Source organism: Lytechinus pictus, chromosome 12 (assembly GCF_037042905.1).
Source record: "Lytechinus pictus isolate F3 Inbred chromosome 12, Lp3.0, whole genome shotgun sequence".
NCBI classification, from domain to species: domain Eukaryota; kingdom Metazoa; phylum Echinodermata; class Echinoidea; order Temnopleuroida; family Toxopneustidae; genus Lytechinus; species Lytechinus pictus.
The window spans coordinates 25546732-25560948 of NC_087256.1; the positions used below are offsets into that span (position 1 = coordinate 25546732).

At 34.7% G+C, this 14217-nt stretch overlaps 2 protein-coding genes across 3 annotated transcripts in view; one reads left to right on the top strand and one right to left on the bottom strand.

Annotated features, from left to right (window-relative positions):
- The window catches only part of LOC129272320 (ciliary microtubule inner protein 2B-like), a 9826-nt gene extending 6158 nt beyond the window's left edge, over positions 1-3668 (top strand). The window contains exon 7 of one of the 2 annotated variants that reach the window (XR_010295303.1): positions 817-2367. Coding sequence is in view for 1 of the 2 variants with exons in the window: in XM_054909469.2 (XP_054765444.2) it covers positions 1326-1441 (116 nt within the window). In the remaining variant the exon portion in view is untranslated. Of the gene's footprint in view, positions 1-816 lie in introns of both variants that reach the window. The other variant, XM_054909469.2, reaches the window with a different exon arrangement.
- Positions 2384-9604, bottom strand: LOC129272321 (uncharacterized). The gene is made up of 3 exons (XM_054909470.2): positions 9354-9604; positions 8320-8551; positions 2384-6862 (listed from the first exon to the last, which is right to left on the bottom strand). The coding sequence occupies exons 1-3, from the start codon at positions 9549-9551 to the stop codon at positions 6858-6860; spliced, it is 435 nt and encodes a 144-aa protein (XP_054765445.2). The 5' UTR covers positions 9552-9604; the 3' UTR covers positions 2384-6857.
- Positions 9605-14217: the final 4613 nt, after the last annotated feature.

Here is a 14217-nt window from a genome sequence, read left to right on the forward strand (position 1 = left end):
GATACATTCGTTTCCATCATTTTGGTGGCAGCAGTGGGATATATTTGTTTCCACTATTTTGGGGGCAGCAGTGGGATACATTCACTTCCATCATTTTGGTGGCAGCAGTGGGATACACTGTTTCCATCATTTTAGTGGCAGCAGTGGGATACATTCGTTTACAGCATTTTGGTAGCAGCAGAGTGGGATACATTTGTTTCCATCATTTTAGTGGCAGCAATGGGATACATTCGTTTACAGCATTTTGGTGGCAGCAGTGGGATACATTCGTTTCCAGCATTTTGGTAGCAGCAGAGTGGGATACATTCGTTTCCATCGTATTGGTGGCAGCAGTGTAGGATACATTTGTTTCCATCATTTTAGTGGCAGCAGTGGGATACATTCGTTTCCAGCATTTTGGTGGCAGCAGAGTGGGAAACATTTGTTTCCATCATTTTGATGGCAGCAGTGGGATACGTTGTCTCCATCATTTTATTGGCAGCAGTGGGATATATTCATTTCCTTCATTTTGGTGGCAGCAGCGGGATACATTAACTTCCATCATATTGGTGGCAGCAGTGTGGGATACATTCGCTTTCATCATGTTGGTGGCAGCAGTATGGGATATATTCGTTTCCATCGTTTTGGTGGCAGCAGTGTAGGATACATTTGTTTTCACCATGTTGGCGTTAGCAGTAGGATACAGTTGTTTTCATCATTTTTGTTGCAGCAGTGGGATACATGTGTTTCCTTCATTTTGATGGCAGCAGTGGGATACGTTAATTTCCATCATTTTGGTGGCAGCAGTGGGATACATTTGTTTCCATACCATTTTAGTGGCAGCAGTGGGATACATTTGTTTCCACCATTTTAGTGGCAGCAGTGGGATACAATTGTTTCCACCATTTTGGTGGCCGCAGTGGGATATAATTGTTGCCATCATTTTGGTGGCAGTAATTGATGATTTTGTTCCATCAGTATGGAGACAGAAGTCAGACAGTTATATTTCCATCTGTGTGAAAATGTAGAGAATAAGTATATGCATTGGCCATGTAAGTCATTTTTACCAGAACCTCTGGGGTTACTCTTAGGATTCATATCATCTCTTCCACTATATCCCAATAGAGTATGCTTTCTTATGCAGTGTAATGAAATATTGATAAACATTTCAAATATAGATTAATCAATGCAGCTCCTTGGGTCAATGTATATCTCAAAAGTGTTGTTTTAGAATGATATGACAAAATTCTTGGTAATCAGTATGAAATTATTGATATAAACAGATAATCTTCAATTCTTAAATATCTTTGAATTACATGTACTTGATATTTTCTCTCACTTTACAGAAATCCGTTTCCGATTTGGCCATACATACGGCGATGCCTCCAGATCTCTTCCAGTCTGTAGCCATGGACAGGCCAACTATGGTGAACACTTACAGACGCTCCAACAATCTGCTTGAACAGGGATGGCGCTTTTCCTTACTGTCAGCCTTCACGGCTGGTCTCCTATAGGTGGAGCGTTGTTCTATAAGAACTTTATGATCTGGACTTTATGATAAGTCCATAAGACTGTCTAATACATTGCAACTACCTATCTGTTGACTGTTTACAACATGGTTTGTAAGTGTCATGTCTTGAGAATGGCCTTCGGGACATCCTCCAGGAAGTCAACGTTTCGGAGGTGGAAATATAGGTTGTAAGCTAGTTGACTGGCTGTTGAGCTTTGGGAGGATAGATATATTTATTTAATTTTACTTGCTGAACAAGGTTCAAAACTAGTAATAAGAATTCTTATGCAAGAAATTTTCAGAATTATTTTATACTAGTTTCGATAAGAACCCCTTTTTTCTAATCATCCATTCCTCTGCATATCTAAAAAAAAGCTCAATATGCCTTGTGACAGTGTCTACCTCCTTCCCTTTTTTTTTCTTTATTTGTATTTCCTATTCTCACCAGCACCAATTTATTATCCCACTTAATGGTAGAGTTACAAGGTAAAACTTGCTGACAGGTCGTTATGGACCTTAGTTTGGCTAGTGAAATGAGTCAGAATTGTATAAAAATGCATACTGTCACTGACTCTGAGGTACACCGACCTGATGTGCCCAGAACTAGGTCACAGTTTTTATCTAGCCTCTGTTGTTTTGCTCACAAGTTTCATCTTGTACATAAGCATAAGGAAACCCTTTCCTGTCCTGAATATATGTGACATCTGCAGTGCATTTGTCACTTTTATTTCCTTTATTAGATGCAAATGATTGTGTCATTAATTTTGTTGTAATGTGAAGAGCCTTTCAGCTTACAAAAACTTGATTATGCTTTCCCATCCCGTGTCATACTTGCACGTCAGATATTTCTACATTACTTCACGGTCACATAAAAAGAACATACATGTGAAGGGATACTCGCTTTTAAAGATCTTTATTGAAACACTCCATGTTTTCCAACCATACAAATGAGTAGCAATATATTATGATTATTCAAATACTTACAATTCTATAGCAATTCCTTGCAGGAAACTGCATGTAAACACAAAAGTACATTTTTAAGAAAACTGATGATAATACACCGTCATTTTACTTCTTGAATACATGGCACAAGATTCACCTTATAATCCAGTAACTGTGTTTTCACACAAAAACATACTTAGTTATACTGTTTTCACCAGGAAGCTATAATTTATAACCAAATTTTTTACTACACAGTATTTGAAAATAATAGACGAGGTAGCAGAAGGGTTCTAAGGATAGCCCTGCCAATGATTGTACCTTTTTGGTACGAAAGGTTTTTGGTATGAAAGTAAACATAATTATGTTTCTTTTATTCCTTTATCCAAAAATACAGTATAAAAAGCATTATGATATGTGAAAAAGAATATTCCTGATATTTGATATTACAAATGTAATCACAAAGACTAAATAAGTTAAATTTTGAAGCTGCATGTAACTTCATCCAGACTGTGCACTATTTGATATATTTCTTTTGATTTTGATTAAGCTAGTCTTATTAATCTTAATTATATGATTGTAGGTATGAATGAAAATGGCAATAATCATCTCTAGAATTAAGAGAATTTATGTCACATCATATGATAACTGAAACACAATTCCAACGTGCATTACTTGAATGATTTGACTACATTTTGATAAATCTTGTAAAAATAAAGCGTGAATACAGCAAAAGAATCGGTGGTATGAATTTCACAAACAATAACTTATGATTCTATTTTGTACAAGGTTAGGTCTCCCTGGAAAATTAAATATAACATAGAAACATTTCTTTCAATTAATTCCAATAACTTATTATTCTAGAAGCATCAATATTTCAGATGTGACAGAAACTGCAGCATTTCTTTCTGGTGAATAGATACATTGGTATCTCCATATCATTTATTTTTATTTTTCGTTCTTAATTTAAATTGCAGGTCAATTTAGCAGTGATGTAAAGTGCAGGTATATATTCTATTTCCCTGCAGTTATGTAAATATATAATGATTGTATATTATGTTCATTGTAGATTGTCAGTCACTGATTAATATAATGATTCTTTGAATGTCAATTGCATAATTGCCTTACATTCCCTTACGAAATCATTTACCATTATATAATTTTGCTGTTAACCACACACAGTCTGTGAATATTATGTATCCAGGTTTGGAATAATAAAATTCAAAAAAAAAAAGTCAAAGCTACGTTTCTGCTTCTTTCATCATTTAAAAGGCTTTTAAATCAATGGTGGATTTAATTTTAATCTGAGTATAAACTGCAAATAATATATCATATATTCATACAAACTGAAAAAGAAATACTTAACCTAATACAGATACTTCAACAGATGAATGATTAATAACCATTATGTAAATAGCTTGGAATTTTACGAAAAATCATTTACTAAAAATCGGAACGCTTCACAAAAAAATCTAAAAAACTGAAGGTGCTTTCTATAAGGCATACAGCACTCTTCCGTCCACCCCTAGGCCCCCTCTCTCTCTCTTTCTCTCTCCCTCTCTCTCGCATGACTTTTAGACAATGAGGGGATTAAAAAAAGGCCCGATAATTCAGGTCCATCTTTGTTTAATAACTTCTTTCATCTCTGACATGTTTGACGTTAGTTTAAATAGTTTTAACTTTCTATTTAAAGGATCTACATCCATGTTTTACATATTTTATTCAAATTAAACGTGAAGTTGATTTCCCTTAATGGTTCATAGATTGCTAATTCCAACTTCATGATTTCATATCAAATATCATGTAATATAGAATTACTAAATATATCTCCCGTTTAGCCAGGTATGGTGCACCATACATTACCCCCACTTTATCCCCCCCCCCTTGAAATGTCCCCTCCGAAAATACACAGCGTCGCCCCTCTACCCATAAACAAAACGTAGTTCCAAGATATTTTTTAATCAATGCATCAGAATATGTAGCTATTAAACACACAATAGAAAATACGTTACAGCAACCAAAAACTTGCGAAAAAAGCCAATCTACTTCCAATTTTGAAAATATAGACATTACAATAATATTTGTAATAAACAACGATTTCTCCAATTTTCCCTGATACCAAGATAAACATCTGAAGCAAAATAATACAAGCAGCATACACACAATCGCAGAGGGGTTTCAGTAATGTAGAAACAGAATAGTAAAAGAGTTATATATTAATTTTGTGACAAAAAAATCACTCTTTTTACCTGAGTAAGTACCCACAAGTGAATACAATTCGATCATGAAATATTGAAATCAATACAATTGATCATGAAAATTGAAAATAATACGTTATGACATAAGAAATCACATATACATTTGTCATAATCATTGATTACTCACCTTCGCAGTCATATACAATATGACGAGATGTATACAATTAAATAGTACTATATACAAATATTTTTTCACTGCTTTTGAATTTGCAGTGGACTGATATTCCTGCCTTTTGTTATCCAATATGATAATTGAGGAAAATATAGCTAATAGCTTGGTGGGAATATAGAGGCTTTTCATAAAGCTGTTCATAAATAATAAGCATGACTTGGCGAATGACAGTTAAAGAATGAATAATGAAATGTAAAAAATGGGAGAATTAAGATTTTCCTCCTGACATTTCAATAAAGAATACAGATGTCTACTTGTATCAATTCACGAGTTGTTTTAATCATTTCTTTTGCTGTAAATGTGTGTGGTGATGGCAAGAATATGTTGACCAAAATCTGCCAATTTGAACTTGGTTCATGCAATGTGTAATGACTGCAAACCCCAGGCGCTTGCTATATTCCAGACCTTAATAAAGTCAGTCATAACTTAAAGACAGCTTTAGGTGTAGCCTACTATGTCAAACGAAAGTGTATACTTGCATATTTCATCTTCCAGCTGCAGCACATTCATAGTTGATACGATCTATTTCAGATTGATTTTCTTGATTAACTTTTTCTTCTATTGTTTGCAGCAACTTTATTATTTCCCACGTTTGCAGCATTTATGTCATGTCCCGCAAACCATCGATCGTTTTTGTTTTCTATACAAATTTACAAACCATTGTGACCGAAAAAAAGCAATATACATTCATTTTCAATATATTGACTTATTATAATCTATGCATGTAATTCAGGTAATGAAATAATTTGTATTATGTTGAATTTGAATAATACTAGTAATATGCAACATTTATATAGCGCTTAATACAATGTTTTAAGCGCTGCATATTATTACCCCAGCTTTGGCACGGCTATCCTGATCGGACGCTCGAGCATTCAAGGAATTTCTTCCTACCGGGTACTCATTTTCTACACCTGGGTGGAGAGTGGCAAATGTAAATAAACGCCTTGCCAAAGGACACGAGTGCTGCGGTGGGATTCGAACCCCAGACCTTGTGGTTCAAAGTCTGGAGGCTTATCCACTTAGCCACAACACCTCTAAAAATGAATGATAGGAAATAAAGCTGGGAAAAGGAATAAAAATGGAAAAAAAAGTGCATTCATCCAAGAAAAATGTATAACATATATTTTGTTCACAAATGATTATGAAAAGTCTCTGAAAACATACAAAGATGGGTTATAACTAGTCCGGATTAGGAAAGAACACAAAAAACACAAGAAAAGTTATGATGAATGTTAAACCCGCTTTGTATGCAAATAATATTTAAAGCAATAATCCAGAGCTACATTAATCAATAGATATATAACACTCAAACCAGCATATAATATTTCAGATTCTTCTGTTTTCGGCGATGGGCTTCTTTATTTTATGATTAATTTCACAAGACAGCTTGTAACGAACAGTGATTACTCGGCGACAGATTTTACCCTACCAAAATTCCCATTTCAAATGCTTGTTCCTTGAGAATACGGCAGCTAATACATCTTGCTCAGGCAATAAAGATCTATTATCTCTTTGCAAACAAAGTATTCAATATCATACAGCAGTGTATATTAGATTGGGTATCTTGTTGCAGCTAGCCCCCTTCGTGTTAGTACGCAGGATTTGTTTTCCAAGGGGGGGGGGGGTGGATAAATACAATGTAAGAGGAAAGATAACATAGCCTATAAACATGATAGATAGAAGAAATTGCGAGAGCGAGCTAATCACCATACCGTTTGACTCTCAATTAATGTTATATTTGAATTCATCAATCAACATTTTTTTGTTTAGAAAATGATTTGCAATAAAAAGTTAGGTTATTAGATTATTGAATTTTGAGGGCTCTCCGGCCGTCCATGCCTCCTCTGCAAAAAGCCATGACCCTCTTTCGAAGACGTGATGAGTCGGAAGAGAATTTGGTCCCGGATTCCTACGAGTACCTGGTCTGGGTATCCCGTTACGTCACGGTATATCTTCTGGTCCCCAGTGACTCGGTGCTGGTTCTTGGGTTACCCGACTAATCTGTGGAACAGACCAAGGCAGAAATGAACAGAGAAAGATACCCTGTAATGTTAAATGAATGAATCAGAAAAGTTAGGATCCACTTTTTCTTCCTCGAAACTTGTGATAACCTGTCATATTCCCTTGCCCTGCTTTTGTAAATTTATAGTGGCTTATAACAATTGCAAACTAGTAGAATGCATCGATAATTATTATTTAATGGAATGCTCACATTTTTTCGCTGGGTTATTAAACAAACGTATTTTTATTTAAAGAAAAAATTTAAAGAAGAAAAAGGACCTTTTCCATTGGTTACTTCATTTTTTTTTTTTTTTTTTTTTTTTTTTGGGGGGGGGGGTGGGGGTGTTGATCCCTTGAATCTCATATGGGGAATTGCCCCTGTCCCTTGTCATACAGCTGTGGCACCACCTCTAGGTAATAATATCATTATTTTTAATGATCAATGAAATCATCACTCTTACATTTTTTTAAAACCTTTCTTTGTCCCGTATAGGAACCTTCTAAGGTTCTTAAAGGGGAAGTTCACCCTGAAGAAAACTTTGTTGTAAAAATAGCAGAAAAAATAGTAAAAAATATTGGTGAAGATTTGAGGAAAATCCGTTAAAGAGTAAGAAAGTTATTAGAGTTCAAAGTTTTGGATTTGTGACGTCATAGACGAGCAGCTGCCCCATGTGTTATGTAATATAAAATGCATGAATTTCAAATTTTGCATGGTTCCTGATGACTTATTTTTGTTTTTTATTCAAGATCGGGTGTGAAATGATTTTTCTATTGATATACAAAAAGTAAAGTGAAAACCATTTTCAATTTTCTGAGAAAATGACATTTCATTGATTTTTTACCATTCGCTATGTAGGAATGCTGCTCGCATATGACGTCACAAATCAAATAATTGGAATTCCAATAACTTTTTAACTATTTGATGAATTTTTCTCAAACCTTCAGCAATATTTTTTATCATTTTTTCTGCTATTTTTACAATAAACTTTTTGTCAGGGTGGACTTCCCCTTTAAGAGAATCAGAAAATGGTTCTAAACTGTCATTTTCGTTTTAGGTGCCACAAGGTATCCTTTAAGGTCCTTTGTGCAACCTGTGGGGTTCTAAATGGTGTAAATAACTCTACTACCATTTTTGTAGAGGGTTCTTTACACCACCAAGAACTCCGTATAGATTGTACAAAGAACTTTAAAGAGTTCCTTGTAGAACCAATAAGAGTTCAGGGCCCCGTTGCATAAAAGTTACTATTGTGGTAACTTTGCTATTCATGGAATCCTTGAAATTTGATTGGCTGATGAGCATTGTTACCATGGTATAGTTACCAATGGATGACAAAGTTACTACAGTAACTTATATCGGAAGCAACGGGCCCGGAACCCATTATCGTTTCTTTGAATTAAGAACATTAGGTTCCAAATACGGAACAAGGGAAGGTACTTAAATGTCTAAGAGTGATCACCTGAAAATTCATCATTTGGTCTGAGTTTGGTGAAGATGGCAATCCTGTTGGCCAACGCAAAGAAAGCGGCATAGTGGCCGATGTCAAAGGCATCCCGTTGGTCAAGGCCATGCTGTTCAAGGTTGGTGAACTGCTCTTCCGTGATGGGTTCGTTCTTGGTCACTGCCATGGCCAGTTCTACGATGGCCCTCTGTCTGTCCGTCAGGTCAGCTGTTTTCCAGTTGACTGTTAGCTGTAGTATCAACATAAATCATAATTGGCATTGGCTCAACTACTGTTGAATACGATGTCACAGTAGTAAGAAAGTGGGATTGAACATTTAAATACTGATAGTTACGTTGATGATAGTTTAGCATTCTATCCCAGACACTTCTCTGGTTCGAAAAAGATTTTTGTATAAAGATCTGTTTACATTTACAGCTATGTACACAAACAAGTGAACTGTTAATGAGCCAGCGGCATGTGCGTCTTTGAGAGGCGGTGTACTCTACAAAAGTGCATGAATGAAACTACTTTTGCAGTTGATAGCTAGGTGAAATAAGAAACAGATATATGAATGATGTGTTTGATAAGATAACTTGATAAAGAATTATTTTCATTCTATTTCAAGCAGTGTGATTGCACAAGTAAACGCTTGGGGTGATATTCCCTTTTTTAACTACCAAAACTGTATCTTTTCTAAAGCTGATGTATTACTTAGAAATAAGTATGTTAATGGTGACGAAAGTTAAACTTTTGGAACAGGACAACTTCCCTGGACAGGCGTCAGATCCCCACAGGAAAATTCTCCCAAATCGCACTCTTAAAAATAAGATTTGACTAGAAACTTGACGTATATGTGACTAGGATCTCAGGGGCAGTGCAACAGTGAAAATACATATACCAGGTTCACTAGAACACAAGATACCAGTCGTTGTCACCCGAAAATCAAGTCAGGTATAGGGAGGTAGATGAATCTCTTATCCAGGTCTTTGTGAGGAGTTGTTCGGGGGGGGGGGGTCCTGGAAAAATCTCAAACAAAATAAAGGACTGACCTGATCAGTTAGTACCGGGTCGTCGGTGCTGAGTCTGAAAACCACCCTGTGAGAAACGGTGCAGTAGAGACACTTGTTTTCCGTGCTGACCGAGAGACTGATCAAAGCTTTGTCGGCCTTGGTGAGATTGCCTCGATCCGAGACAAGGTGATCGTAGTAGCCAAAGAAATGCTTGAAGGATTTCGGGTCGTACGACATGATCTTGAAGATGTTCGGGAGGAAGCCACTCTGTTAAAAAGAAAGAAGATGAAAAACAAAAGATGAAAAATCGTAATTGCTCACGGTCTCTACATTTTGTTTTCCTCGGCAGTTGAAATAACTGAAAGGAACCTTAAAGTTCTTTTTATACGATGGGGTTACTTGTGGTATATAGGGTTCTGCTTGTCTCCTTTTCCTTTATAAGGAGAAACGAGACCTCCCTTGTATTCATTTCTGGAACGATTTCTTTAGCTTGCCTCTTGAATTTAATTGGAAACCATTATTAGAGTTTAAACTTGATTTTATAAACGAAACAGGATTAAACAATTCAATTTTAAATTAATTTATAGAATACTACCAAGTAAAGACAATCTTTGCAAATGGAAAGTTACAAATTATATTTTATGTAATATCTATAAAGTTCCAGAAACCAGTCTTCATATTATTTTTACCAGTCAAGTGGTAACAGTATTTTGGAAAATTGTTTCGAAATTAATAAATACTTTGTTCGATGTATTGTTTTGAACAAAAAAATATCCTGATAGGTCATGAAATAGAAAAAACAGAAATAAATGTGGTTAACGGTGATTTATAACCTTATTTTGAATTTTTTGCAATTTGTAATCTATAGGAATTATATTAGAAATTTTTTTGGAAACGACAAGCATATGACTCATACTTTTTATTTTATGAAAGATCTAAAGGTAGAAATTCGAAGTTATATTCAAGAAGAAAATGTAATCAGAAGAGACTTGATTTAAAACAGGTCTCAAATGTTCTTTCAATCCTTTAGTTCCTTTTTTGTTATTTTATCTATGTATATTTTTGTATGTGACTTTTGTATAAAACGATTGTAAATATCATATGAACAATTAAAGTCCCTCTTATGAGGATTAAAGAGAAAAATATATATAGGGTTCTGCTTTGCACCATCAAGCTAGACTTGTATCCCCTAGGAGTGTAGAAATGATTTGGGGGTCAGCGGACGTCATCTTGAAAATATTAGGGAGATGATACTCTTTAAAAAAAAAATCAAAGTTCTAACACTCTCAATGAATTGTTTCATTTGATATAAAACGGTAGTTGAAACCACGGAGTTGAAACGGGATGAAATATGAAGAATTTCTGCGCAAGTTCATATGTGCTTAGTTTCCTAGGCTAGTTTAAAGGTCAAGTCCACTCCAGAAAAAGGTTGGTTTGAATAAATGGAGAAATATCAAACTAGCATAATGCTGAAAATTTCATCAAAATCGGATGTAAACGAAGAAAGTTATGACATTTTAAAGTTTCGCTTATTTTCACAAAACGGTGATATGCACAATATCAGTGACATGTAAATGAGACAGTCGACGATGTCCTTCACTCACTATTTTTTTTTTTATTGTTTGAATTATACAATATTTCATATTTTACATATTTGACAATAAGGACCAACTTGACTGAACCATATAGTATTAAACAATGCGAATACACATGTTCAGGTAGGAAGTAATTGTTGTTTCACTTGACAATGAGGGGAAAATTAGAATATTTCATATTTCCTATAATAAAATACAAAAGAAACAGTGAGTGGATGACATCATCAGTCTCCTCATTTGAATACCGACCAGGATGTGCATATAACTGTTTAGTGAAATTAAGTGAAACTTTAAAATGTCATAACTTTCTTATTATACATCCAATTTTGTGTTATGCTTGTTGGATTTTTGTCTTTCTATTCAAATTAGCTTTTTGTTGGGGTGGACTTGTCCTTTAATAACCATTGAGGCTGAGCTATATGTTATCATTTTATCACATTTTTACATGGACTCTTTTGAGTAGACTGCGCTTTTTTTCATTAAAAGGGACCTTTTTCATCTTTATAATGTAATTATCACCAAATCATTAACGCCATGCCCACACTCAACTAAAATATTTATCCGGTAAGTTATAGGTGCTGTACTCTGAAAGTACTTTTTTCAAGCAGTGGTACTTCACATTTTATTTTACATATCAAACACCAAAATCAATATCATGAGTGAATAACAACCAAACAAAAACAGTGAAAAAAGGAACATATACATGATAGCATCATAATTCGTTTAACTAATTGCATATCAATGTCAAAATATAGAACATTAACAGTGAAAAGGGTAGGGCTTATGAAAATCTATATATAAATAATGACATTCATATTTCTTCGAATTTATTTCGAATCCGAAGAGAACAGGGATGCGTGGAGTACATACTCTAAAAATACGATTATAAACAAATGAAGTGCTTTTATTTCATTCATTGTTTGAAGGGCCCTCGCACGTAGGCATTTACTCAACACAGTTCCAATGTCACAAATAGTCAAAGATGAGCGAGTGAAGACGGTAAACTGGATTAAATAATGATAAAACTCAGTGTAATCGAAATAATAAGGTCATAAACAAATGTAAAACAATAATTTTATCCGTTGTCCTAAAATGACCTCGGCTTTGACTCTCAGCAAAATTGCAATGGCAAAACGTATACTATCACAATGACGTCACGGATCATATACTGCATGAACCAAAAAGGTAAATAAAACTATAATAAATGAAAAGATAGCGTTATAAAAAATGAATTGAAATAACTTTTTGTTGTTCGAATGACCTTGGCTTGTATCCTCGACCCCCAGCCTTTTCGATACAATTGCAATGACGAGAAACGTACGATCACAAATAAAAATCTATGATCACGGATCACAAATTGCGTGAGAGAATAAAAAAAAGTAAATAAAATAAAAATCGCATTAAAATAATTGAAAGAGATAGCTGTAAACAAAAAAAATCGCAATAATTCACCTAGTGCATGACCTCGGCACATAATTATCCTCGACATAGACTCAATGACAAAATGAAACACACTTGAGACCAATGAGCGCACATATATAGTAAATAATCCATTATCGTTAAAAATACAATTAAATAACTGTCAAATGGTATAATTTCTGGGTTCCTTATTATTTCAATAAAAGAAAACATTTTTGTAGTTCAGGTAGAGTTCAGAGGGAACAAAAACTATTAAAGAGGGGAGAAAAATACATGTCAAGGGCTGAGGGCGTCATCGATATAAACCAACAAAAACTGTCTTTGACCTTTGACCCTTGGCGAGGGACCAGGGATTTCTTTTAAAGCTTTAGAAAGAGGAAAAAATAGATACCGTTGCGGCTGTCACGATTCCCAGTTCAATGTCCAATAGTCTAACTGAACAAACGTAAAGAGGGGGAAAGTCCAGTGATCTGAAGTGGATGGTATTTGACGAGAATTGACGGCGATGGTACTCAGACTTCTAAAGTTGATTTGTAAACTTTGCTGTCAAGAAAAAGGTGATCACGATTCGCGGGTCACGATTTCCTTTCCATCATCTTCTTCAAAAGTTTGAACAGGCATATTTGTATTGTATTGAGTGGGAGCGGGCAAAATTGCAAAGTGATTAGAAAAAACTATGACTCTTTCTACTTCTAGTCTAACCTCTGCATGCATTTCTTCAAAATTTCAGAGATCTGAGTATTTTTTGTATTAAGTATTAGATTTGATAATCGATTGGCCTTTGCTGATTGATTGGTATTTCTCATATGTGATTGTGCCTGTAATTTATGACACATATTTCAAAGACTTAATTATATTCACAAAAAAATAATATAAATCAATTTTTAATCAAACGAACCGATCAGATAGACTGAGGATTTGTATATTTTGTTTCGTTCCTTTTAACCACACATACAATATGACAAGTAATAAAACGTTGCGTTTTATCCGATTTCGAAATGTTGGGGACGAGAAAATGTGAAATTTCATATAAGTTTTGGTGATAGCCTCTGTTTACAACCACCAGTGTCCCACGACCAAGAACAACAAAAATGAATAAAGTGAAGGAGAAAAGGAGAAAGAAAAGGGAGAAGCAAAAGGGTGATACATTATATCATTTTTATAAATATTGTGTCAATGACAATCTCAAAATTAGAAATTCATTTTAAAAAGGCAAAAAAAATCCACGTACCCCACGTAGAGCCCCCCCCCCCACAACAACAAAAATCAGCTCATTATGCCACTACTAACAACTTGACGAAGTGCCTCCCCTCTCATTTTTTAGAGCAAACCTAAATCAATGTTAGATCAGCACTGTCACGGGGGGGGGGGGGGGTGATTAGGGCCAGGGGTGTCCTGCGTCTTTTAAATTTTCAGGGGACTCATTCTCATAGTTCATAAAATACACGTACTACAAATTCATCAGAAAGAGTGCCCTACATTATGGAGCTTTGCACTTCATCCATCACATACACTTTAAATTTAAAATATATTTCTGTAATGTGTAAACAACTCAGTCTCGTATAAACATGCTCTCAAGGAAAAGTATATCCTCAAAATAGAATTAGAAAAATTGGCCGATCATCATTTTGTAAAATTCAAGTAAATAGTATATGAATAAAAACACATACGATTAAAGGAATATATACAAATTCAAAGTAAGAATATAGAATAGAAGTGCATTACATAGAATATTAAAACAGTCGAATAAAAAAAATATGTATAATCAGTGTCCCATCGTTCACATTTCAGCTTTCGATTTTTGTCGTAATTTCTACGATGCATTTATCTGGTCAATGATAGGGTGAGCACGGTTATAAGAAAAAGGGGAATTTAAAAATATATATATA